The sequence below is a fragment of the Seriola lalandi genome, unplaced genomic scaffold (genome assembly GCF_002814215.2).
Source record: "Seriola lalandi dorsalis isolate HSWRI2012SDOR001 ecotype SW California unplaced genomic scaffold, Sedor1 jcf7180002054893, whole genome shotgun sequence".
NCBI classification, from domain to species: domain Eukaryota; kingdom Metazoa; phylum Chordata; class Actinopteri; order Carangiformes; family Carangidae; genus Seriola; species Seriola lalandi.
In genome coordinates, this window is record NW_019525445.1 from 1,479,602 (window position 1) to 1,506,328 (window position 26,727).

General features: G+C 38.9%; 3 protein-coding genes across 5 annotated transcripts; all 3 read right to left on the minus strand.

The window, feature by feature from the left end:
• Positions 1–895: 895 nt before the first annotated feature.
• On the minus strand, positions 896–8,422 carry endou2 (endonuclease, polyU-specific 2). Its single transcript, XM_023429394.2, has 7 exons — positions 7,006–8,422; positions 5,531–5,708; positions 4,802–4,907; positions 3,447–3,568; positions 2,945–3,057; positions 2,476–2,629; positions 896–1,278 (listed from the first exon to the last, which is right to left on the minus strand). Exons 2-7 carry the CDS (start codon positions 5,630–5,632, stop codon positions 1,027–1,029), a joined length of 849 nt encoding a protein of 282 aa, XP_023285162.1. The 5' UTR covers positions 5,633–5,708; positions 7,006–8,422; the 3' UTR covers positions 896–1,026.
• Positions 8,423–8,555: 133 nt separating this feature from the next.
• rnf14 (ring finger protein 14) lies at positions 8,556–15,763 on the minus strand. 3 transcript variants are annotated; one of them, XM_023429393.2, is made up of 9 exons: positions 15,684–15,763; positions 14,563–14,721; positions 14,126–14,187; positions 12,918–13,107; positions 12,066–12,451; positions 11,741–11,969; positions 10,971–11,143; positions 10,513–10,643; positions 8,556–10,422 (listed from the first exon to the last, which is right to left on the minus strand). In XM_023429393.2, the coding sequence occupies exons 2-9, from the start codon at positions 14,711–14,713 to the stop codon at positions 10,362–10,364; spliced, it is 1,383 nt and encodes a 460-aa protein (XP_023285161.1). In that variant the 5' UTR covers positions 14,714–14,721; positions 15,684–15,763; the 3' UTR covers positions 8,556–10,361. The 3 variants fall into 3 exon arrangements, with proteins under 3 accessions (XP_023285161.1, XP_023285159.1, XP_023285160.1); XM_023429391.2 differs by having other exon boundaries at positions 14,126–14,256; XM_023429392.2 differs by lacking the exon at positions 15,684–15,763 and adding an exon at positions 15,364–15,640 and having other exon boundaries at positions 14,126–14,256.
• Positions 15,764–17,178: 1,415 nt separating this feature from the next.
• LOC111672110 (heat shock 70 kDa protein 4-like) lies at positions 17,179–26,701 on the minus strand. Its single transcript, XM_023429406.2, has 15 exons — positions 26,603–26,701; positions 25,922–26,055; positions 25,028–25,272; positions 24,725–24,801; positions 24,201–24,352; positions 23,877–23,983; positions 23,017–23,150; positions 22,315–22,496; positions 21,562–21,645; positions 20,752–20,907; positions 20,211–20,336; positions 19,909–20,016; positions 19,414–19,533; positions 18,978–19,139; positions 17,179–18,203 (listed from the first exon to the last, which is right to left on the minus strand). The coding sequence occupies exons 1-15, from the start codon at positions 26,661–26,663 to the stop codon at positions 18,003–18,005; spliced, it is 2,049 nt and encodes a 682-aa protein (XP_023285174.2). The 5' UTR covers positions 26,664–26,701; the 3' UTR covers positions 17,179–18,002.
• Between the last annotated feature and the right edge of the window lie 26 nt (positions 26,702–26,727).

The following is a 26,727-nucleotide window of genomic DNA, read 5'->3' on the forward strand; positions in this document are numbered from 1 at the left end:
GCGCAATTATTATCGTACATTTCTTTCTCAATAAGAATGATACATTTTGTTTTTAAAAAAAGGGTGTGGGCATTTCTGATGCTTTTATTTTGAAACCAATACTTACCACTTCCTGTTTTATTGTCGTTGTTTTGAAGCCGCTCTCGCTCGAAAGACGATTGACGTCATTGCTCACAACAAACCGTCCACCGCCCTCAGTTGAAATAAAATGAACATCATTGGCAATGTTTCACGCAGCATTAGCCAGGAAAATTTAAATAATGCTGAATAAATGTTCGCTGCCACCGAAAGATAATGTAAATTTTATACTGGAACAATTCTTCAAAATAAGTTTGTACTTTTCAGGTCCTTGACCTGAATACACATGTGAACCCCAGCATTAGTCAACTCTGTAATCAGGGATCATAGGTAAAATATTTGAAACTGAGTGGATTTATAATCCCATACTAACAACCATGTCACATTATCTAACACAAAGCTGTGTATATAACAATTAAGTACTTTGATCTCTTGTTTTTGGATACATGGAGACATGAATAAGTAGATGAGCAGATTATTAAAAACCAAATAATCAGAATGACAGCATCACTATGTTATGCAACTGTCACTTGTACTTACCAGTAGGTTACCTACTCTAATGAAGTACATCGTATAGATTTGTACTATACCAATTTGTAGACACATACAAGGGAATAACTGCACAAACCTGAGGGTTAAATGCATTTTATTGTTTGTGCCTAGGATACTCAGTCTGAACTGAAACTGACTGAGCTCAATAACCCTCTTCAGACTAATTAAACATTTTTAAGAGTAACTCATGAATATCAGTAATTACTGGATGAAATCCTTCAGATACACACTCAGCATGGACAATAAAAACAAAGACAAATGCAAGTGGGTCTTGTAAGGTTTTATTGTATCTTTATCTATAATAAAAAGGCAACAACAATACCTATGACAGTTTGTATCCAAGCTCAACTGTTGGAGAAGTTTTATATCTCAGATTGATTTCTACGGTAAGGTTACTCATGGGTTCTGGTACCTGAGGAGCACAGGGTAAGTGGTGCCTATGTGCTTTTGGTTGTAGTGGTGGCAAACAATCTCCACATCGTAGAAACTGAACTGGACTTTGACACGCTCATTGGGCGAGGTGAGGAAACAGAGAGTGTAGAGGGCGAACTCGAACTCTGGACTGACGCCGATGAAGATGCTGCCCTTGGGCTTTATACCGTTCTTCCAGCTGAACTGTAGTGCCAGGATGTGTTTGTTCTCGTCGGGCTGCAGTGAGAGAGAAAAAAAAAGAAACGGCAAGTGATGAAAGAGAGGATGAGAGGATGGTGAGAGATGGAGAGACAAGAAAAAGCAGCTGCGGGCTCAATCTCATCATTGTGAGGGGACAGCGAGAAAGATGAAAGACTAAAACAGGCTTATGCTGTTCACAGTCAGCCAGGCGTTATCAGGAAGATATTCTGAAACTTGCATGAACAGGTGGTAAAAGTGAGACAAGAAAGTAGACTTAGAGAAATTAGACACAGACTTCCTGTCCATGTTTGACATACTTGTACTCACTTCCTGAGCAAAGATACTGTATGCAAGCCCATTTATGCCAAGAAACTTACTTTTTATCTCCTAATTTTTACTCCATAAGTAAAAAACTTAAACTTCTAATTGTGAGTTAGTATCTCATCAGTTTGAATTTTTATTTTATAATTTTAACTAAAGTCAAAATTTTTACTGACTAGTTTTATTTATTTATCATGCATAACTTTTCATCTGTTTTGTCTTCCTCCATCGGCTAGATTCAATGTTCTATGCAGATACTTTGGCATGCAGTATGTTGCATTATACTTGGAAACTACATAGGGGAACAGTAAAAATTAAGAAAAGTAGAATATGAAAATGATGCAACAACATGAGACTGAGACATTTTTCTATGTGGAAGCAAAAATGGAAATATGTGATAACTCATTTCAAATAGTCACCAATAAACCTGGCTATAATGAGTAAAGACTTCATATTAAAAAAATGTATGTACAGTTTGTAGTTAACTTAAGCATTTTGGATAATGACTATTCCTCAATATAAACACTGTGATTACACAGTTGAGATTTAACAGGCAACAAAGGAGAGTTGTTGAGCGATAGGTGAGAGAGCAAACAAGGCCGCAGCAGGAAGAGAGATTTCTCATCAGTGTGCAAGAACGATGATTCAAGAGCAAGATTGCAGAGAGTGCAGATCAACTTGGGGGAGTAGACGAGAAAAGAGAAAATGGAAGACAGATGAGAGGTTTGTCAAATATAGATGGTTGTGTGACTGGGAAATTTAAAATCTGGTTGTTGAAACAGACACAGGGGGATTTTATTCTATATTATACTTATGTATAATATAGAAAGTACAATTAATTCTGTTTAAGAAATCTCATACAGATACAGCAGTGCTGAAAATATATTCTTAGTCCATCTCAAGTCAGTATACCTTGGGTGAATTTGCATTGACGCTGTAGCCTTTGTAATCGATGTGTCCCAGCTTTTCTTGTAGGTAGAGCTGGATCCAGTTGTGAAAGCCGATGACAGTCCGTCCTCCTCTTGTCTCTCCTACAAACACATGTTCAAACCCTGAAGAGTCTGGCCTGGTGGGGAGAGAGAAAGGAGCACATCACACCGCAAACACATCACAAAAAGTGTGACTTCACCAGCTTACAGTCATGCTCCCTTATAAACTCATAACTCAGCAGCTTGGTGTCAATGCATCAGTTTTATGATGCGCCACTTAGACACAATAAAGTGTGTAATCCTGAACGTGCTACTTTGATATTGTTTCACTCACAGCGACGCTGGCTGGATGTGTTGCACAGAGCCAGTTTCTCAGAGTAAGACAGTTACCATCAGAGTGCCAGATTCCACTGGCAAGGTTATATTTAGGTGCTGTGCCAGATTCCACCAACCTGCTGGATCCTCTCCTCGCATAAAGTTCAAACCAGATCCTGTACAGCTGCTCCTTGAACTGTGTCTCATTCTCAGGAGAGAGGTGCTTCTCTACCAGGTATTTATGGGCTATCTGCAAACAAACAATGTTGTCTAACATTATTTTGCATATCAAACACCCCAAATTGATCAATACTGACTTGGGTCATTTGTCCCAGCCCCGTTTACTATAATCTACATCTGCCTTCTTGTTTTGTTTATCAGTATATCAGGGTTACACCTGTAGGACAATGTATTGAACATTTTTAATCATTCAGAAAATGGACCAGACCCATTCTAATGTAGTTTTGAGTGATAAAAGTAATAATTTAGTCAGGGTGAGAGTCAGTTTAATTGTATTATATGAATAGTTAAACAGCTGAGCAACTCCTAATTAGTTCCCATCAATTATTTAGTGGAAATGGGCCTTTATGAGGCAGGGGAAGATGGGAAGGGTTTATTTCCAAAAGTCCCCAAAGGTACCTTCATGGTGGGAGTCTGAATGATGGAGTCCAGGAACTTGTGGTTCTCTGCCACCTCCTCGGGGGTTACAATTTCTGGCTCGCCGGTGTCACTCTCATAGTTATCCAACAGTGAGATAAAGGCTGTAGACACAAACACAGACACTCATCAAAAAAGGGATTTTTGTGCAGTCTGGGGTAATAAATCATAAAAAAAAAGAAAAAAGGTTTTCAAAACATGCACAACGTTGAATCCTAGAAACATGGATATATATATATAGAGACAATTATGAAGACAATTAAGCAAAGCTGAATATGGAAACCCCCAGCTCATCACAGTGTAGGTGGAAAATGTCTCAAAACTGAGATTGTGTGTCTACTTCGGTACATTTGGCATGAGAAAATTCTCCACGACTCTTCCTGTTTTGTTGATAGTCTGATACCCTGTTTATGATAAGAATTAGATGTTCTGTAATCTGGTGACGCCTCTTTGACTGACATGTTAATTTTCTTTATGTTTATATTTAAATTTTTTCACTGTCACTTTTTACACATGGAATAAATGTACTCTTTTTGTATCTTTAGAACCTGTTTAATTTTTTTTGCCAGCATGCCAGTAGTTTTTCTGTTAATGTGATTTATTCTGGCCACACCTGACACTTTATTTTGAAAATCCTGGATTCAAGAGCACAAACCCTGTTACAAATTATGAAAAAAAATGTGTCTGCTGTGTAACCAGGTGACAGACAGTGACGCAAGTTGCAAGAGACTGTGGACAAACCAAGTACAAAAATAGCACAGAGGGAGGAATCCTCCTTTTTTTTTCTTTTTTTTTTTTCCAATGGGACATCAGCCTCAGACTGAACTCTTAATACCCACTATTACATAACTCTCTATAGAGCTCTGTACTAGGGCGCTGCTTTCTCTAACCTGCTGCACAACATAAATCTGAGACAAGGATGATCAGGAGGACATGTTCCTCGGCAGGTATCTTGCCAGCGGTTGTAGAGGAGCATCTTTCTGCATCCAGCGCAGTGAATTCTGCAGACTCTGTGATTGTTATGCAACATGTCAATGTCGGTCATAAGGAGATTATGAGTCAGTGAAAAAGCTTTAGTCTGCAGGGAGGCGACAGAGAGGAGAGTATCAAACTGGCAAAGGGAGCGGTGGAATGTGCGATGAGATTATGATTCAAACATTTTATGACAGTGCAGTTGTGTAAGAGACACTGACAAACCATAGTGCTACATCCAGAAGAATCCAGTTAGAGGCTGCCTCATCCCACAGAAACAAGGGACAACCACTGAACATTAAGGCATTAAAGAAAGAAATAAAATGATTGTGATTTTGAAGCTTAAAAAAAAAAAAAAAACCTACCTAAAAAGGTTTCCTTTTTGAAAATGTTCTCGTTGACAAATGTGAAAAGAGGATATCCTGCTCCATCATTGTTGTCGTTGACGGCCATGCTGTCTCCAGCTTTTCCCTGCAGCAGGAAGAGAACCACTCAAACTTTAAAATAGGGTATGCAGACTCATTGCTTTCTGCTTCCCCATAAAAACGGTGTTCAATAGACGATCTTCTAGTGCGCTTCCAGTGTAACTGAATGTGTTGCATTCAGTCAGAGCTCATTTCAGAAGACGGATGTATTGCCACTGACAATGACTAAACCACTTAAAATATGAATATGGAACCAAACATCGATACTCCCCCGTAGCCCTAAAATGGTTCTGCCACCCAATCAGGTGTGGCAGTTTAGATTAAGACCCTCATAATTTCCCATAAGATCCTTGTTTCTTGTCACATACAGTAGATGTTTTTTTTACTTTTACAATAGGCCTTAGGTTTTCTCTTTTCATACTGGAGGGAAAGTATAAACAAAGTGACTGAAATATAAAAGCTTTGCAGTGGTAAAACAGCACCCACCCTCTGGTTTGTGCTATAAAGCAAACTAACAGGTGTCACTGTAAATTCAGCGTACAGTACAGTTTAGAGGCCAGAGCACAGATTTTATTCACTTGAATTGTATTGTCTTAAAATGAGGGCTGTGGCTATTCATTGAAGCTGCATGTGTGTTGTTGTGTGTGTGCGCGCGTGTGTGAGGTGCACCTGCAGAGAGATCCTGTAGTCTTTTCCAGGTTTGAGTCTGTTGATATCGTTGTCCCATAGCTCCTGCACCATGGCCGACAGCTCTCTGTCACTCTCAATCATGATAAGACTGCTCGCTTGTGTCTTTGTGGTCCCGCGGCGGAAGAGCTGTGGGTTGTTTTGGTCTCAGTATACGTCTCTAAGGGGAGAGAAACAGCTGATGAGGTTATGTCTTGGACTGGAAGATTTAAAAATTCAAAATAAATTTATTGATCCAAATATTTTCTTTCCAGGCCTCAGAAATGAGAAACACCTAATACAACATTTTTTCTATTGATGATTTATGTTACATCTCACTAATCTACTGACCTTTAGTTGCACGGACAAGAACTGGTATTCTCACTCTATATATTCAGGTTTCCAGTTTGCAAGAATATTCAGGAGGAAAACAGAATGTATGAGCTGTTGCTTTTGTACTTGCACTACATTGTATACATATATATATATATATATATATATATATATATATATATGATTTACGGTGTCAATTTTCCATGAAATGTTTCAACAAAACCCCGAAATAATCTGCTGTACAGACATATCACATGGTAGGATGGGCAATTTAATCATTTAAAAGTTTGCTAACTTTGTTTCTAAATCCCCAAAAATAAAAAGTAAAACCCATTGTAAGAATTGTTTTGGAGTTGACTCAGCTCATGCTTTGTTAAGGAGGTTTGCAGTTCACACAGACTCAGGAACAGCAGTCCTCTCAGTTTCATTGAACAGCATGTATATACAGTATGTCAGGAGCCAATCAGCTCTGAGTGTTGACTGGTACATTGGTTCCTTTAGTTAAGTCTGCTAGCTCACTCCAGAGAGTTCAATGGATATGTTTGGGATAAAAATTGTCATTCTGGCTGGATAGTAATGTTTGATGTTGATTAATATGCGAGTATGTTTTATATTGTAAACGTGGGATCAGTGAGTGTTCAGTGTCTAACGTGTTATTTGACTTAGCAGACAGTGCCTGTAGGAGGTTGCCTGACATGCAACTTGAAACATATTTATTCTTTTTTTTCTTTTTTAGTTTTTAGGATTTTAAGTGTAATTACCTGAATTTCTATTGTTGTTATATTGTAACAAATAAAAGTACAAGAAATTTGTCCATTCACATGCTTGTTCCCCCACAATATTATATCAATCATTTCACACATGATCACAGAACACTGATTCACAAGGCTACCATGAAGTTAACGTTGGCCTGTTATAGTTCAAAGCATTGTAAAAACATAACAGCTTCCGCATCTAGGAAGAGTTTATTCATCCATCTCAACACTCAAACAGCTCCACTACCATTGCACTCCACAAAAACATGGCTGACAACAGACCACACATCCATGACAGTGAGATCTGGGAACTTCATCACCACCATCCAAGTTCCCCCCCCTCCCCATCCAGTCCGCATCCCATCGGGCACCACATCAAAATCCACTGACCTTTTTTTGCTTTGTAAAAGTCTACCTCGTCCTGTTTTTGTGGTTGAGTGAGGTGAAAACGGTGATGGTTAAAGGGTCAGTGAAGTTCCTCAGGGCTGGTCAGGTGCTGCTGGTGCTGCTCTCCTGTGTTTGTGAGAGCAGGTGTCTTTAGGGGCATACTAACAGTCCAGCCAGTCAGTGTGTATGGAGAAAGACAGGCAGGGGCTGGGGGGGCGGACAGAGAGCACGAGGCAGGGGATGGGACAGGACATGAGAGAGGGGCCATTTTAAAGGGTTATCCCCTGTCAGCAACTCTAGCCAAAGGGATTACACCATGTTGTCGTCTCTTTTCAATCTCAGGCTCAAACGTGAGCTCTTTGTTTCTTTAGTATTTCATTGTTTCTCTCTCTGTCACAGCATAACCTCTGGATTACAGGGTAAATATGGGTCATGTTCCAGGTAACAAGATGTTGTAAAGGAGAGTATACTTGTAGCACTAAAGGGAGCAAATGTTTTTTTTAATCTAACAGAACATAATCACATCTTGATTAGGACATATACCTGTTTTGTTTTTTTAACCCATTTTATTCAAAATAATTTGAACTCTTAAGACTAAATGTTTGGTCAAAATGGAGGAAACTTAAGGTAAATCTGTTTTTTGGGTTTTTTTTTTTAAAAAGGTAGCGACACTATCTACACAAAACCAAATTTAGGAGAGAGCGCATATCAGGTTTGACACGTCTTCATTCATTTTAAAACTTTTGAATTAATCTTGACATGTTGATGTGTTAAATAGAGTTTTGTATATTCCCACATTAACAATGTATAACCATTTTCATTTGTTTCTAATTGTTCTTTTTCTAAATATTTTTGCACTGAATGCCATCTTTACATAACTATTAAAAGAGTGGAAAGTGGCTGGAAAAACTCATTGGCTTCTCCTTTCCCCATGTAAATTATTGATTGTATTACTTATGTGAGAATAAACACTTATATAACATTTAACAATAACAATTTTTACACACACCATTTTGTCAGATCTGTGAGTCAGGCATCTTTCATCTCCTTAAATGCCCTTCATGTAGCATTATCTCTTATTTACAGCTGTTTTTTTTTTTATTTTTATTGTTGAGTTAATAGTTAAATTAACTCTTGACTTTTTTTTTTAACTCTACATGTATGTTTACTATATTAATTACTGTGTTGTACTTTCAATGACAACTTAGTGTTGATCTTTCACTGAGCAAATTGACAATTTGTTTGTTCCTGGCATGAAGTAAAATTCAAGTAATTGAACTTCATACTTTTGTGAACCCCATTTAATTTTTACATCTTTTGTTCAACTCTTCTTTATGGAATCTCGTCTTTTTCTGAAAAGAATTTGAATTTGTTGTCCAATTTTGTTTTCAACATTTCACAAATACTTCCAGTGAAAACCTCAACAGTTCAAGTGTGTTTAGCTCGCTGTAGCTGCGTAGCTGTGCATCTATACCCACAGTGCGTGCAGAAGAACTATGTTGGCACCAAAGTGCATTTTTTAAGTTTCAGATCCACTGAATAAAATAGACATGTTAAATGGTAACATTTATTGTGAGGAACAGTATGTTGAATGCATTTTAACAGGATTCTGCGAGTTGTGTATTCAAATGTTTCTTACACGAGACATGAAGTGACGATGCGTCTACATTGACGGGAAAAGTGAATCCATGTGCAGTTCAAGACTGAACAAGAGATTGTCTTTTTACCAGTGCAGACCAGCGTCAATTCTGAGAGTATTCTGCACTTTTCAAGCCTTGAGAAGCAAATAATTCAACATTGAAAAAGAACAGATTTGATGTGGGGTTCAATTTCAAACAGAACTGCTTGCATGAGAAAGTCCTCCTTCTGATCAAATTTGAATAAAATAAATTTACATTATACAAAATAATGTTTATATCTTCAAATGATCAAGATTTCATGGCCTCACTTTCAAGTTAATATTTGGCAACATCATAGTATCAGTTGTACAAAGGAAGGTGTTAATAAGTCTAGTCAAAATCATCCCTAAATATCTTTGCTGTTCACCAAGAGAGGATTTCTTTTCTAACTCACCATAACCACAATCCCAGTAACCCAATCAGAAGATCTGCTGTCACAAATATTTACTGCAGTGTCCTCCATTATTACATTCCCCACAACCAATCTCATACAAATCCTCTTCCGAACCTGCTTGACATTTACCATAAGATGTGCAAAAACACATTTCTGTAAATGTCAAGAAAAAGCTAATCTAAACATAATTTTCAAATAAGAAAAGAAATTACATCCCCAGAAAAGATGACACCAGCCTGAAAATTTTACCTACAGATCACACTCTGTACATAGCACATTGTGTCTGTCTGAGGGAGATATTAGGTTCCCTTTCTGGTAGTCAACCAAAACAGCCTAAAATAGAAACAAAAACCAAACCTCTGTTTTGCGATTATGTCCGGGTGACAAATCTCCAGTTGTACCTCCATTATTTCAAACCTGCATCATTATTGTATTTAAGTGTGTCGGTTAGATCACGAAATTCTCTTCATTATCCACTGAAGTTCATTCCAGTTGTTCAAAAGAAAAGTTGGCCATCATACTTTTGATATGTGACAAAATGCTAGCCAGAGGGTAGATACTTAATATAATGAGCAGGGCACTTCATATGACAACGAAGAGCAAAAAAATCAGTCTCTCTTTTCCCTGCAACACCACGAGGTTATAGTTCAAAAGCAAACACTTCCAATTTACCAAACTTAACTTAGTCAGTGGCTAAAGGGTTATAAGCCTGCGAGGTGTTAAAACTCATAATGAAACCTATGTCCAATTAAGAAGAGAGAAATTAGATCTGTAGACATAATCTACTGTAAAAAAAAAAAAAAAGACAAATCCAACCAATTTTTACAGTTTTAAAAATTAAAAGCTCCGTCCTATGACACTGTCATATTTTAAGGGTTTCAAAAACGTACTGTATGGCTGGTCACTAACCACATATCCAAGTATGTATCTTTGATGGTCATAACCAAAAGAGTGTATTTTTAAGGTTACCTGAATGACCACAGCTGTTTCTATTTCGACATAAGAGCAACTGTTCTTGCCATTCCTGATCTCATACTTCATATAGTGTCTGTCGTATTTTAATATCTGTCATATATTAATAATGATCGATTTACATCGAGGCTTTGAATGTTTTATAACCCAAGATGCCTAATGATGTTAAAACATAAACAATGGTACCGTGGTACATGGTCGAGGGGACACTGTTGTGCTACTTCAGGCGTAGTGTGTGTCACGGGTGAAGTGATGGTAAAGTGAGTTAAAGTGCATTCAAATGGAGCATATCGCGCTGAGGCACTGCACAGGTGTCAGTCCTCTTCATCACTCCAGAAGGCATCTTCTTCGTCGAGATCCACACCTTGGAAGAGTCTGCAACAAGCAACAAAAGAGACATTCAACGATTGTCCTTACAGATGGATCGGATGTGTCAGTGACTGAAAAGAGAAGCAGATCACTCACTGGTTGTAACAGGGTGAGTGTGGGTTGTTAAAGTGACTGTATGGGTTGACTCTACTGAGGAGGCCCAGGCACAGCCAACAGAAGTATTGTCTACACGAGGTACAGGTCATCTTGTTACAGCCATCCACTTTCTAGAGAGACAAGGCATTAGCAGGAGAAGACTCAGACATCAGTTAACATCAGTAGTAACTGACATATCCTGGGACATGAGCTACAGTAGAGAATAGATAATAACATTTAAGAGAGAGTTAGTGTAGTTTAACAGAAGAACAAAATATTTTTATATTCTTTCTCATTTGCACATTTAAATCAGTAGCTTTTTTAACAGCTAAGGGTCACTTTGAACAGAATGTGCAAACACCTGACTACCTTTGTTTTTATTTGAAACTGACAGAAGTGAACGGTGCCCCACCTGTGACAATGTTCTACTGTACTGTTACCAGCAGGGGGAGCCCTACCTGTATATTGGTTCCACAGCGAGGGCAGCATTTGCAGTTCTCATTGAGCCAGTCTCTGCTAAAGGACTCTTCCACTGCTTTCTGGATCACCCTCTTCCCAAAGCGTTGCTCCATGAACTTTTTCCCCTCAGATGTGGCTGACAGGTACTCATCTCTGAGGTTACGCAATTCGTCTGTGGCACAAGACAGAAAACAGGGACAGTCCTGGTTTTAACCCGAGGACTCAAGGTTGGGATTGATAAAATGTGATACCAATTTATTTCTTCTGTATGAACTGAACTCCTAAACCATTCCTTTATTAGTGTCTTTCTGTAATATTTGACCATTACAGCATCTGAAAATTTAGTATTATTCACAATGTCTCAACTCAACAACTTGTACAGCATTCAAAACCAAACATCCCGACTTCAATTAGTTTTCAGTTAGTTAATTGTTACTGAAATGTAATATATTGAACTAGTGACAATGATGAAGATATTAAAAAAAACAAAAACATATCAATTAGTATTTGAAAATTATTTCATTGAAGTATTAACTACTTTTGCCTTAAAGAGCTGATCTCAAAAATGTCATTTTAGAGTAACTGAAGAGTATTTGGATGGTTGTTATGGCGATTTTAAATTCATTATCATAAAGCTGCCTGAAGAAATACAAAGCTGTCATCTGTCAGCGGCATTAAACTACAATACAATCAAACAACATCAACAAAAAAAACTATTCTTTTCTTGTTACCCTTAGAAACAAAATTACTATATTTCTAGTAACATTACCTGCTGGGATTTTACAGTTGGAGAGGCCGTGATAGCCCAGCTTGCACAGTGTGCAAAAAGCATACTGGCAGGCTGAGCAAATGCCCATGGTTGTGTCTGGCTCCACCATAACAGCGGTGCCGCAGGACTGGCGGGGACAGTAGACCACGTCAGCCATGAGGTCCAGACTGGACTGGAGCAGCAAACGGTCGTAACGTGCAAACAGCTCCTCATCCACCAGCTGCTTCACCTGAGAGACAAAGACAGAGAAAAGGAAGCAGAGGATCAACTGGTTCATTACAAATGACAGGGTTAGGAAACTTCCCACTCTTCAAAGCTCTCTTACCTGCAACGGTGTGGCTAAGGAGGTACATTTGGGCTCAGGGCAATTAAGGCACTGAACGTTGCCGTCTCGTATTTGGATCTGGAAGTATTCAGTCATGCAGGCCTTGCAGTAAACATGCTGGCACTCCTTAAAACAGAGGCAGCTGGAGCCCAGCTTCTCTACAAAGCAGATCCCACAGCAAAACACCTTGCTGTCAAACACCCTCTGGCGCTGCGCCTCGTCAAAGTCCAGGAGCTGAGGTAGGAGGTCGGCACGCGGGTCCATCAACAAGACAGCTCGCGGGTCCAGTTGAGAAGGTGACGACAACCGTGGTTCAGACTTTTCCTTCTTTACGTTTTCACTTTTCTTCTCCTCAGTGTTTTCAGAATGACTCCCACTCGTCAAAGCTGAACATAATTGGTTAACGCATCAATCAGTCTTAAAAAACACTCACAATGTGTTTTCATTGAGTTTCTGCACAAGTACGATGACTCTTAAATATCACAATTCATGCAATCCAACCTTCAAAAACGGCTGTGTTCCTAACAGCAAGAGCACACAGAGCTTTGCGTGCTTTGATCACCAGCAATCGTTTTGTAACAAACAAATGAGGCAGAGTGAATAAATGTTCATGTCTGGTGATGAACTCAGTATCAACCAATCTACTTCACAGGACAACAGTAGTAAGAGAGGGGGGAGAGCACATGTGTAATTGTACTGACCAACTCCTCTTTTCAAGCTTAGCTCTAAATGACATAATGAAATATAACAATCTACTTTTTACAGATAACATGCTGGTTATCTAAACTTATGTAGATGCATCCATACAAGCAGAAAAAAAACTATCTTCATTTAATAAAATGTATACTGTACCTGTGGCTGCAGGGTCGGTTTTCCTGCGCTCGCAACCTGCCTTACTTCCTCCCCTGATAACTTCAAGAGGAGACTGAATGCACAGAAAGTCCAGAGCCTCCTCTTTGAGGAACTGGATCCACATGAAAAGGATCACACAGCCTTGGTTCTCCTCCCATAGCTCATCCAGGCGTCTGCACAGAGAGCTCATCTGAGGAGGTAAAATGGAAAAGGAGATGGAGCAGGTATTGAGAGTGTCTGTTTTTTGAGTGATAGCATTTTACAAATGACAATATATATATCTTTCCGAGAGTGAAGCCTCACCAAAACTTTTGGAAAGGGATGCCATGAAGAACTGCCATATTGGCCTGAGTGTAAGACGGGGGGCCATCTTATATTCAACGACTTGACAATGCGTATTTACAAAATCAGATATTCTAGCTGGTCAAGAAGGCTGGGTCTGTGCTTGGCAGGAGTCTGGACTCACTCAGGATTGTTGTGGAGAGGCGCATGCAATGTAAGATGGAGGCCATCTTAGACAGTACCAACCATCCTCTCCACAAAATTCTGGCAGGACAGAGAAGCAGCTACAGCAGCAGTAGAACAGAGAGGTTCAGGAGATCCTTTGTTCCCACTGCCATCAGGCTATACAACACCTCAGCCAAAGGAAGTGGACTAATTGAATTATTATTATTAATTTATTAATAACTGTTATTATCATTATTACCAATGAGCTACTGGACACATGAAGGGGTAAATAAAGTATCTATCTATCTATTTATTGAATAATGAATGGAGAGAGCACCAGTGTAACATGATCTTCTACAGAGAGTCTTGCATTGTGTATTGTCTGTAGCCTTAATGTTGCTTGGCTAGCAAACATTTTTAAGTCTGTTTGTTGTGAATCTATCAGAGTCAGTCAGCCATAAACATGTTTTGTTTGCCTTGACAGTAGAGAGTGTGAGTATATGTGACAGACAGACAAACTACATAAACATGGGTTTTAAATATTACTATATTTCATGTTTCATTTTTACCAAAGAACAGACTTAAATGATGAGGATTATCCTCTCCTTGGATTAATGGTATATCAAAGAAACCATCCCAACTGTATTTCAAGCAAAACTGTTTCCTATCCTCAAAAAAATCTTTTTCGCAAAAATAGATGATGGACAAGGGGGAAGAGGGGTTGTCTCTCACATATATTCTATATTTGGGCCAATTCTTACCTGTGCTCTGGTCACCCATTTAGAGCTTAGAGTGAAGATTGGTGAGGATGTAGATGGATAATCTGCAGGAAGCTCAAAGTTGAGCACCAGAGGAGGTAAGAAGCAGACATTATATTCACTTTGCTTCTCTCCTGCAACAGATGGAAGAGATGTAATTACATTCCTTATTAAAGTGTGTCTAACAAATACGTCTTAACAAGATTAAGACAGAAGAACTTTATGAAAATCGTCTACAGTACTGTGTTAAAGTTTTCGGCCCTAAAAGTAAAGTGAGGATTTTTTCATAAACAATGCCTCCCTGATATTACTGTATGATGGATGCCTGACACTTTTGCACAGTACTGTACTGTGTGGACTTAAAAATTATTGAAAATGAGCTGTGCATGAGTTGTACACCTTGCTCTTATGGCTTTACACAGCTTCACTCACTGCTTTACCTTTGACAACAACTTTGAAATCAGGAGGAAGCTCCAGACAGAGTTGGATCTCTCCCCCCTGTGCCGACTCTGCTTGGCGGAACTCTTCCTCATCATAGATACTTGCTAAAGCAAGCAGCTCATCCTCCTGGGCTTCCTTGTCCTCAGACATTTACATTCCTGCAAGAACAATGACATGCGATATAAATTCATTATTAATAAAGTATAGCAGTAGCAACACATAGATGTAGCAAAGCCAAATACATCATCAGAGAGAGCTTTACCTACACATATCAATACAAAAACAAAAGCATTATTTGACATTAGAACCTTAATACTCTCACAGCATTGATTTGATCAAAGGTTGGTTAATTATTATCTTGGAGTTACTCTTGAGTGTACTTACATCATTGATGAACAATGTACACTAAATTGGTAGTCTATCAGGTATACCTAGGTAAAACTACTACAGTCGAATACATCAATCCTGCAATAAATCTTACCTTCATTAGAGGTACCATTAAGTACAACACAAACAATTAGAGAGCACAATACATCCCGAGTCGAATCAACACTTCTTTAAAATAGTTTCAACATATACTTCACATAATAATCTTCATGAAGACAGGTTTTATTTCAAGACTGCTGTATTATAGTGCATTGGTAGTTGTTAGTTGTAGCTAATAAACTGATTACTGAGTGTATCCACACACGACTACTTTAACTTTGTTGTGACTTAACATCATTTTGCTATAGCTGTCTTTGGGCTACAAGGTAGCCCCAAAGCTAGCATGCTAGCTAACATAAGTTTACTTTACTCACATTAGACGTGGTTGTCGTTTCGTGACAATCGAACAGTCGGCTAAATTACAGTGGCTATTGTTGTGGTCGTCTATCGGCGAGCTGGCACTGCAGGCAGACTTTCACGCCGGGAGATAGTTAAGCTAGCCAGGTGGGTAGGCAAAAGCGTTCAAGCTAGTTAGCATTGTTAGCTAATGTAAACAGTGGCTATGGCCACAGTCGGAGCACGGCCCTGCTGTAACTATTCTTCTCGGTAGCACCAAATACTGCCACCTCTCCTGAACTACTAATCAAAAAGGGTGTTATAACCTGTAATAATGTGAAAACACTGCATTTCTTACCTTCTTACCGACCCACGTACTACTGACTTCTGCCCTCTGACCGGGTCATGACTGTAGAAGCTGTTTGCAGTGTTGCCAGGTTTGACTGACAAACAGCAACCCAATCAGAGCCTAGACCAAATTGTCGTAAAGGAAGCCTTTAAAATGTTGATTTCACTGTCGTAGAAAACTGGCAAAACTAGCAATAATTCACATATGAAAAGCTGGAACAGGTGAATGTTGGGGATTTTACTTAGAAAATGAGTTTACTGATGAATCGGTTATCAGATCTGTTTTAAATTCATTTTCTTTCAATCGACTACTCTGTTTATCAACTTGTAATTTCAGCTCTAGAGTACTGGTCTGTTTTTGGGAAATAAGGACGGTGTCATGTAAACTACAGTTGGAGTCAATAGGGGCCTCTGTGAGGTTAATCTGGCTATGCACAGTCCAACTGTTGATTCCGTTGATTAGCTGCCACCTGTCGCTGTCACCTCACACAGTATCTTCGCCTGTTGTCCCTCCCTCCACACATCCCTTACAATTTGAACCTCTTACATAGAGCCTTATCGATATAAAAACTAGCCCAAATAGCATCAGTCCACCCAAATGATTTTTTATCAGTCCATTTAAATAAAAGGTAGCTCAACTGGGCGGAAAAAAGCCCAATCTGGCAACACCGGTACTACAGCTGTAGTAGCTGTTTCTCTCTTCCTTCATTCAAACTTTGCTAAAAAGGAAATTACGACTACACTACTGAACTTGAGAACTTCCATTTTGCTCTACTATACACTTGAACTCCACTAATGTACTTTTTTACTTCACTTTATTTGGGAGCCGAAGTTACTTTGCAGGTTCAGTTTTTAGCTGCAGAATATACGATCTATAAATATAATGCATTTATATTGAAAGGGGCCATTCTGCATGATCAGTACACTTATGAATCTTCAAGCATCTTTTGCTGATAAAACTTTGAACTTTGACTTAAGTTAATATATGAGTACAGGAATGACATACATATTCTGTTATGGAGTAGGAGGAATTAGTCATTTAATATATTTTTCTTGATTAATGATCAAGTTGTGAGAAATGTATATATCTCATCTTTCCACAGTAGAGGTCATCATAGTTAAACTGTTTTGTCTGAATTACATTTACTATCACAGAGGACTAAGAAAACCAGCAATGAAATTGGAACCAGTACCTTTCTTTTGTTTTTTCTTTTAAAATTACTAAAATTTTTACCATCAACTTTACCAAGGAGGGTAGAGCAAGGACTAGCTACCATATCTATGCTGTCATTAACAGGTGTCCTTCATGACAAGTGAAAGGCACTATCCCAAAAGTAAATGTCTACAGTTTCCAGAGCTATATGGTGTTGTTGGGTATTCAATCCCAACCAATAACTGAAAACTCCATTCATCTGCTCAAAAATCTGAAGGCAGGTGAAAGCCACTGTGTTCACTATTAACAATAAATGACTATTCTATGTCAATAACTCATTTCTGAGATCATATGCTTTTTTGGACAAGATTTATTTTTGCTTTTTTTTGTGACGTGGCAACAACAGCAGCACCCAGAAGGTGATTTGTTAGACCAGCATTCACACTGTTAAGTAGAAAAAAAAACAATACAAGGCTACCAGGGAACAACCGACGGACCATTGCTTTTGAATGAGAAAAGCCAAACAATGAAATACTGCATGACAGTAACTTGTAGTATCTAGTTTCAACATACAGTACAATTAAACTCAATTACTCCATCCTTCCTATTAAACTAAATACATAATAATTCAGCAGTTACAATTATTTGTAGTGAAAAAAATGCACTATTTGTCATGTACAATTTGGAACAATCCATGTTCGTTTACAAGAGCCACTGTATCTATACCTTATTTAGACATACTGCAATATTTTACATTTTCATGAATCCTGTGTTTATTACTACTTTTCCTCTACAGAACCACTTTGCTTTCAGTTCTTCAAATCGGACATTCTTGGCTTAAATGTGCTCAGGAGCTGCTGAATAAAAACAATCTTTAACATAATGGCCATCAAAGAAACACAGAGAAAGCAGTTTCCATCCCACACTTACAACTTTTATGTCAAAGTAGTCCATTCAATATTAATATTATGCAATATTTTTGTATTCATCAAAGAAAACGAGAAATGACATGCCGAGGAGACCAACTGATGAACAGTACTGATAAGGGATGCTGCTGTCTGTGTCCTCAAGAGAGAGAGGCTACTGTGTCATCAATAACAATCTTAGAAGAACAACAGAATCGGGGCGAGTAGCAGGACAGACGGAGGTGAAGCTCAGGGGCAGCAGCTGCAACAGTTAGTCAATGTCCATTTGAGGGAGCTTGCTCTCTGCTGTTTCCTGTTCCGTCCCTGCAGGTGTGGCTTTGTCTGGGTTGCACGGCTGGCTCTCTGTTCCCTCCTGTCCATTGACTGGTCCGTTCTCTGTCTTCTCCTCCTTAGGAGGCTCCACCTTGGGCTTGGGTTTGGACACCACAGGGTTGCAGGCTGTATAAAGCTCCTGAACAGGGAAAAAGGAAGAATTCAGTAGAAAAAGGGTTTATTTCAGATTTCATTTTTGCTCACTTGATCAGTTTTAAATGAAGCTACATCAATTTCTACAGCCAATTTGTACAATGAAGACTTGTTTTACTATTTCACACTTCTTTGCTGCTACTACAAAATCGCAGCAGGGCTTATAGTACATTAACACATACAGATTCAAAAAGCATCCAGCTACACTATGAAGTTGAGAAACGCTCAATATTATGCAAATTTCCTCTGACATTGTGCAAGCAACAAGTGAGAGCCAATATTGATCATTTTGATTCCAGAGGAAACGGAAGTACAAAGTTTTAAACAACATGGAGGAAAAGCTGACTGTCACAGTCTCCGGGTGCAAAAAGTTAGAAAAAAATCACACGATCGTGCACTACCTTGATTACTTGTTATAGTTGCATTCTCATGTACAAACATGACAATATAAAGCAACACTCCAATGATGGTCCCACTGAAAAAGTAGGTACTTTTTTTCCATTTCTCCCCTCCTTTTTAATTTCATGTGTCTGTGTTAGATATTAAGGCTGCAGGAAACCAGACTACTCACAAATCTGGTGTGAATTACATTACCCCTAAACCCAATAAAATGCTTACTGAACTCTACAATGATTACAGTGGGGCCTGTAGGCTGGTTTTCCAAGGCTAACTCGAAGATGATGTTGAGAAATAAAGCCCCTATTTAACAATTTACCTAAACATTTTTGGCGTTTAGTGTGTATGTGTGCTTTCTCAGTACCTTAGCCTTGGCCTTGATCTCGTCAACTTTTACCACTGGATCCAGGGTGAGGTCCTGACTGTTCTGCTGGTTCATTTTGCTGTTCATCCAGACCATGGCTTCGTTCACCTGCTTGTCCACCCGGGTCACCTCCAGCTCATCCAGGTGATCGTACTGTTCATCCTGTTGAGAGAATCCCAGGTAATTTAAGAAACCCGTTTTGTGACTGCTCATATCGGTGAGTGAAGAAGATATAAATGGAAGTGATTATAACCGAGCCTATAATCGCTTAAAATAGCTTTAAAATAATCTTAGTGCTTCATATATATACATTTCACCTACAAGACCTCTGAAGTAATGAAGTCAGTGAAAGGTGCTGCTCTAATATATCACCAACAAACTCCAACTAAGCAATCACTTTAATAAGTGAACAAACCCGCTCTCTGTGCCAGCTTACCTTTGCCTTGTAAGCTTCAATGATCTTCATGTACATCTGGATTTGTCTGCCAAGATCCTCAAAGGCTTTTGGCCTCTCCTCAGCTTCCATGTATCTCTCGTGGATAGGCTGGCCCATTTTCTGTAGAAAAGAGCATCGTGTCTATTCAAGCAGTCGTCCAACAAGTCAAAGTACTCAAGAATTATTTCAGTTCGTTATCTTTTAATCAGTTAATAACAAAACAAATTAATTACTAAAGATTATTCCTTTTGTTAACAAGGGAATAAACAAGGAAAACTGTAGATAAACATATATATCCCCTACAAGTAGTTAACGCCATGTTTAAACCTTTAGAAAATTAATAAATAACTGCCTGTAACCTTGGTACTGTCACTGCCACCTGTTACTCTGACCACATGTTCCCAAAGCTGAATTATTTCCTCCTAAAATCTCCAAGTACCCTTTAAAATAGTAGTAAAAACTCACCAGTCATACAATGCATGCATTCCTGGTTACCTTCAATTCAGCAAGTTTGTCAATGTAAACTTGTTTCTGTTGGTCCTCTCCATCTTCATACAGCCAGTTCTCCGTGTCCTCCAGTTTTAATGAGAACGCATCACGATCCTACATGTTGTAAAAAAACTTAGATTAAATTCACATATTTCAAAGCATGAAATACATCCTTCGTACTTGCATTTTAGGTTTAAACCCATCCAAAGTTTATCTGTTGCTAACAGCTCATTTCTAGAGAAGATGAGAAGATGTTTGTTAACATGTGTTATACTGCCATCTAGAGGCCTCAAGTGATCTATACTCACAGCTTCGTTCACAAACTTCTCCAGGGCTCCATGCAGTTTGTCTCTCATGTCGTACACGTACTCTTCTACATAGTTCTTTGCGTCGTTCCTCTCCTTCTCCAGCTTATCCTGCATGATCATCTTACCCTGGAAGAATCACAGTGAAAGTGTTGCCAGTCAGTGCACACAAACAATAATATGAATATTTGAATCATATTTAGATCTAGAAAGTTTACATATACCTTTATGTAAAAAAATTACTTTTAATGTACAAAATAAGAATAAGAACAACTGAAACCCTTATGCAATGTTACAGTCATGTTATGGCACCTAAAAGTAAACTTAAGTGTAAGATCAAGATTTTAACCTTAAGCGGTCTTAGAGAATCCTGTCATTATCATATCATTAGAAAAAGCACAGCTATTGTAAGTTTTAAAATGGCCAACAGTCATTGCTTTTTCGTTCTAAATAAAAACCAGGGCCAGTAAGTTTCACTAGAACATTGCTTGGACAAATACTTTGTGTGCGTGCTAGACATTCCTGGTGATTTTTAGAGCATTACCTCATTCTCCACAAACATATTTAGTACTTCACTGGACAGCTGCCAGTCCGACTTGTTCTCTATGGGCAGATCCACTGTCTTCGTTTTCACTTTGGGCTTCTTCGCCTGAGGGGGCTGGTCGTTCTTCTTCTCCTGCTTGGCGTCCTCTGTTGTTGTCTGAAAGAGGAGCGATGAAAATTTGCTTAGTCTGCTGCATTAGTGGTATTTTACATAGTTTCTATGTCCTCAACCTGAAAAAGCTTTAGGGCCTTGAGATTCCCATGGATTTAACTTTTCTAGAATTTATTTTTTGGATCTATTTTGTTCTTTTTACACTGGTGCATAATATTTAAATTTTATTTTATTTGATCATTTTTAGGTTATATTATGTCTTTCAATGGCAGAATTCTGTTTTAGACTTCATTGTCCTGTTTCTCAAAAATAGATCATCAAGACTTGTTAGAACAACATTCTGGGTCTGGCACATTTAGGCAATGTTAACATTTTACGTAATGTCGGGTGTGTCTTTGGCTTCTTTAGTAATAGGTATTTTAGATAAAATACCAAAAATGCTGACACACTGGAAAATTTTGTCCAGGTTTGTTCTACACATGACACTGGTGACACTGATGTTATCTCTCCATTTTCACTGAATTGGCAGCCACACTAAATTTTCACTATAACATCTTTGTAACACTTTGTAAGTGCGTATTTGTTTACACTGACAACAAGTGGACTTCCTTTCAAAGGTAGAAAGCAATGTAATCCTGCTATATATAATATCACAAAAACACTGAGTAAATTTCGGTGTATTGGCCTGCACAAGGTTACCTCCATCTCCTCCGTCTCTGATTTCTTGTCTCCATTGTCTCCGCCATGAAGTTTCTGATCCTCCTGGTCCACCTGCATTTTGTTCTGACACAAGGTAACAAAAGAAAGGAAATAGATAGATTATATTAAATTTGCCATTTTGTGGCCGTTTTTATCCAACTCTGGGTTCAGATAGTTCGAACATAGATAGGTTTGTCCAAATCATTTTGGTTGGTTTCCTTCCGTTCTGAAGAGTATGCCTTTTGTGTTGGCTGCCTTTCATCACACCACAAACTCCTCTTGGTCTCAATTATGTTTTTTAAAGCTCTCACAGGTAGTACTTGTTGCAGAAGTATCGTGTTCGACAGCATTAATTCGCATGAGTTTATACTCATGGCTTTTCGAGTTGCATTCAATCAGATTAAGAGTTATTCCGCATTAAAAAGAGCAATTGAATGCAAATGTGGTTGTTGGCCCTGCTGCACAGATGATGACAAACAACCTGCAAATTACAAAGAGGTATTAGAGATAATCAAATACAACCCCTTGAAGCTGTCTTAAGCTTGTTAAGGCAAGAAATCTAAATTCCATGGCTATGACAAGACTGACTATTAAAAACCAAGGTGTGGTCAGACTGAAATACTGTGTGAAAAGTGATCTCTGATGTGCAAACAAAGCAAACGGCATACAACAAGCCAGGAGTAAGTCCTGTCTCTTTCTCACACAGACACACACACTGTATCATACACCCAGTGCTAAATACACAGTACACACCTCCTCTTCTTTCGCTGTCTGTTCTGTCTCCATCGGCTCCTCCCCCTCAGCTGTTTTTACGACTTCTACCAGCGATGCACTCGATACACTGAACACACCATGAACATTAACCCGAACTTTAACCTTGACCTTTGCACTCTCCCCAGACGCCTGAGGAACCACATTCTGGATCAGGAACTGGCCTGCAAGGCGAGGGAAAGGGTGAAAGGTTAGAACGGGTGAGAATACTTGCGATTATGTCAACGAGGAAGGTGCACAAGTACAAATACAAAAATAAAAATAGCAAACGTGCAGGAAGTTACGCTGAACTCGTTGTAGGAATCATTAGCATGTTATCAAATGATGATTAAAGTTGGTTGATTACTGCACACATACTTCAAGGTTGGCATCATTCTTTCTGTAGAACTAACTGCAACCACTCAAAACTAGGAGCTAACAAATGTAGCATGGAGCAGGGGCATATGTCAAAGTTAAAAATTAACTGTCCATAAGTTACTTATAACTGGCACTCTTTGGACGGTTTGTCTTACAAACTGCAGATTAAATTAATAAAAACAAAATATTTCCAGAAACTATTCTTAGTTATATCTCTACTGATTTTTAATTTTTTATACCAAAGTAAATAAAAATACAACATACTTGATGCCCTTATTCATTCTGACCACATTTTTCTTACAAGTAATGAAGTTGAAATTGCAGTACCTATAGTGTCGCTGGGGTAGGGCAGCTCCTTGGGGTTGTTGTAGTAAGCATCAAGGGTGAAGGGCTCTTTCCGGTAGAAGGTCAAAACTTTGGAGAAGGGAGCTGCATGGTTCTTTGGGAAAACTTCACAATCACTGTGAGAACACAACAGGAAGAGGTCAGTGAGACAAGTTAAGTTTCATAAACAGAATCTTGCAACTTAGATCAAGGATTTGTATCGATGTGGAAAATGTCACTGTGGTATACATGAGGTGGGCTGGCTCATAGGTCCATCTGCAGCAATTGATACAAGAGGTTTTTTTAGTAACAGCTTATGAAACATATGTGAAGTCACTTTGAGACTCACAAACCATTTATTTAACCAGAGTTGGTTAGCAGTCAGGATTTACAAATGATTTGGTAAACTGAGAATGGAACTGGCAGAGGCTTCAGATAGTGGGTTTGTGTGGTACAAACGGACTGTGGGTGTGGGCAGGTGTAGCAGAAAATCCTGCAGGTAAGGATAAACGTATCTGATCACAAAATAATTTTCCCATGTCTGCAGACTTCAGGGTGGTTTATAAATTATGTTAAATCATAATTCAATATTAGAGATTAGATTAGAGAATATTAGAGATGATTTTATATACAGTTGGTCAAAACAAATTACAACAAATTATTCTGCTTGAAGAAGCTAATTGACAGTATAACACTTACTACATTAAAGCCCCCAAGTCCACCGATATTCATATATACAGTAAAGCAGGTTTTAAAGCCCCAGGTTCCCCATTTTCTCTGTGTGATCCAAACATGAATTTAAACAAAGTCCTAACTGCATTTCCTCATTAGATGTCCTCATGTGACACCGACAGAGATCGTACCTCAGTCCTTCTTCTGCGGCTGAATTCCATTTTAGGGAGATAGAGTAGGGGACAACATCTGTAATGGAGAACTCTCTGACTTTGAATGCTGGTGACAAGATAGCACACTGAGGAGAAGAGAAAGAAAAATACAAAATATAAGTTATCAAAGCTCAAGGTTCTGTCTTGAAGCTGCTATCTTATTCTGACCAACAGTGAAAAATTAAATTAAATTGAATGTGTGTGATCTTTCTTCTACTCTCTTATCTAAGCTACCAGAAGGTGAGTTTCCTGCGTGAGTCGTTAACAGGACCAAAGTGTTGGGTGAGGACAGGTGAGCTGTACCTGCAGGGCACAGCCTCTGGCCACAGCCTCGTCTGCGTTCAGAGTAGTGCTCAGCTCTTTGCCAAAGAATTTGCTGATTCTCTCCTTGATGGCGGGGATTCTGGAGGCACCGCCGACGATCTCCACTGCATAGACATCTTCCTTTTTCAGTTCTGGGTACAGGAAGCAGGTGGTAAGAACGATACAAAAACAGGCTTATTGAGTTTAGAGAGTCACAGCTTCACTTTCCAAAACACTCCCATTAAATACAATGACAAAGTGCTCAGTGTGTGAACAGTTCTTTAGTCTGAATGAAAGAAGCTCATGGGACATTGTAGTACCTAGTGAAAACAGCAAACTTTTAGAATGGACAAGCAAGAGCAAGACATAGAGGAAGTAAGGAAGGATTAGAGGGAGGCAGGCATGTCGCCAGTGTCCGGAGGGAAGGGCTGTCTCAGCAAAGCACATGACTGAACCATGTCTTTGCGAGTGTGCCATGTGCTTACGGGGATAGTCCAGCTGCTATTTAAGTAATATGTACTCACTGGCTTGTTCCATGACGCTGCGCAGGGGACCCTCTACTTTGGCCAGCAGCCCCGCACACATCTCCTCAAACTGACCTCTGGGGACACATGGTCATAGATTATTAATAGATACAGACTAACACATACTCGGAGACACCCACATGTATTTTTGTTTCACAATTTTTTATTTATTTTCATTTGTTAATATAAAGCAACAAACAAATCAAAATATAGTGTTTCTCAAGCCCTCATTTAAGATTTTGGTTATACCTGCTGTTACATAGCAGGTTTTGTCCTCTTAATAAAAGTAACTTTGAAGCTCACCTGTTAAGTTTGCCGGAAACATCAATGTCGTTCATGAAGCACTCGATGTTGAGAGGCAGGTCAGAGGAGTTTGCACTCATCAGCTTCTTGAGCTTCTCACTCTCTTGGTAGAGCCGCACCAGCGCTCGGGGCTTGGACTTGACGTCCAGCTTGTACTTCTTTCCAAACTCCTCGCAGAAGTGGTTGACCAGGATGTTGTCAAAGTCCTTCCCGCCGAGCTCTGAATCAAACGCTGTAGCCAGGAGCTGGAGGTGGAGGGAGAGAAGGGGTAAATTATTAAACTAATGGATAAATAGCTTGATAAATACTTATATTGTACTATATCAATTATTGATTATATTATAATAGATGCTTTTAAACAACCTTAGGTATATTAGGTAAAATGTTTTCTTAATTAAATAAATTGACCACAGTCAGAGAATGTTTGTTTCTATTAAATTCTCACATTATTAAAACAACCAAGGCAGTGAAGTGTAGCAACTGGTGTAAAGCACCAGCAAATGTTTTTTTTAAACTAATTTCTTTCTGGTTTGGAAATAGGGTCTGTTACAAGGCAACAAACATACCGTATAAGGGGAAAACAAAATTCTTATAAATAATAAGTACAACACGTGGGTTCAATGTCTGTGTGCTCTGATCGAATGTTTTCAACTCATAGGTTACATCCTTCTTCACACCGCAGTGAAATAACCATGAACAAGTGATTAAAAATCATCACTACACAGCACTGTTCACCATTCTGTTTGTCTGTGCCCACATAAGGAAAAAAGAATGACCAACTTTTTGCCAAACCCGAGAAGAACCTAGAGTATGCTGTGGTGTCATAACCTGCCCTAAAAGCTTTTCCCCTTCAGTGTTGTTTTTCAAAATGGGTACAAATTATTCATTACTCACCTTAAGCTTTCCCTTGTTGAAGGCACAAACTGACACCTGGTAACCGGAGTGGCCCAGATCCACAAACACCACTATCCTGGGCTTCTCTTCTGGAGTTGGCAGGTCCTGCTTGTAGATGCCATATGCCAGAGTCACTGCAACAAACAGGCATAATATGGTGTTAGTTTGTTCTGACCACTGTATGTACCAGTATACCAGTTAGCATGCTGCATTTCAAGTGTACTGAGCTCAACTATGTCTGACCTACACACAAGTGTCACTTCCAGAATGGGAATAAATACAAATGAATAAAATTTAGGTCTAGCTGCATGACATCCATCTGTGTCACTGTAACTAAAACATGAATTAGATTTTCTGAACCTTTATGAAAATATGCTGTAGCACCAATGTGATATGTACATGGATTTACAGCTTGAGCATGGTTCAAACTTTTACTCAGCAATCATTTGCAGACTACATTTGGCCATACACTTGACAACTCAATACTTTTTCATAGCTTCTTTAATAGAGTGACTTGTTCCAGGAGATGAAAACATATCTCACACAAAATAGCATCTAGATGTTATCTCACAGCAGTGTCATAATTACCATACGTGGTTAAAAAGACCAGCAATGGATAACTAGACGACAATGATTCAGATGGTGCCTGTTCTGCATATAGTTTACTGTGTTTCCATGTACCTGCAGTGGTCTCATTCATTAGTCGTAGACAGTTGAGGCCTGCGATCTGAGCTGCATCCATGACAGACCTCCGCTCTGTATCAGTGAAGTAGCTTGGGACCTGGGAGAGGGGAAAAAAAAAAAAA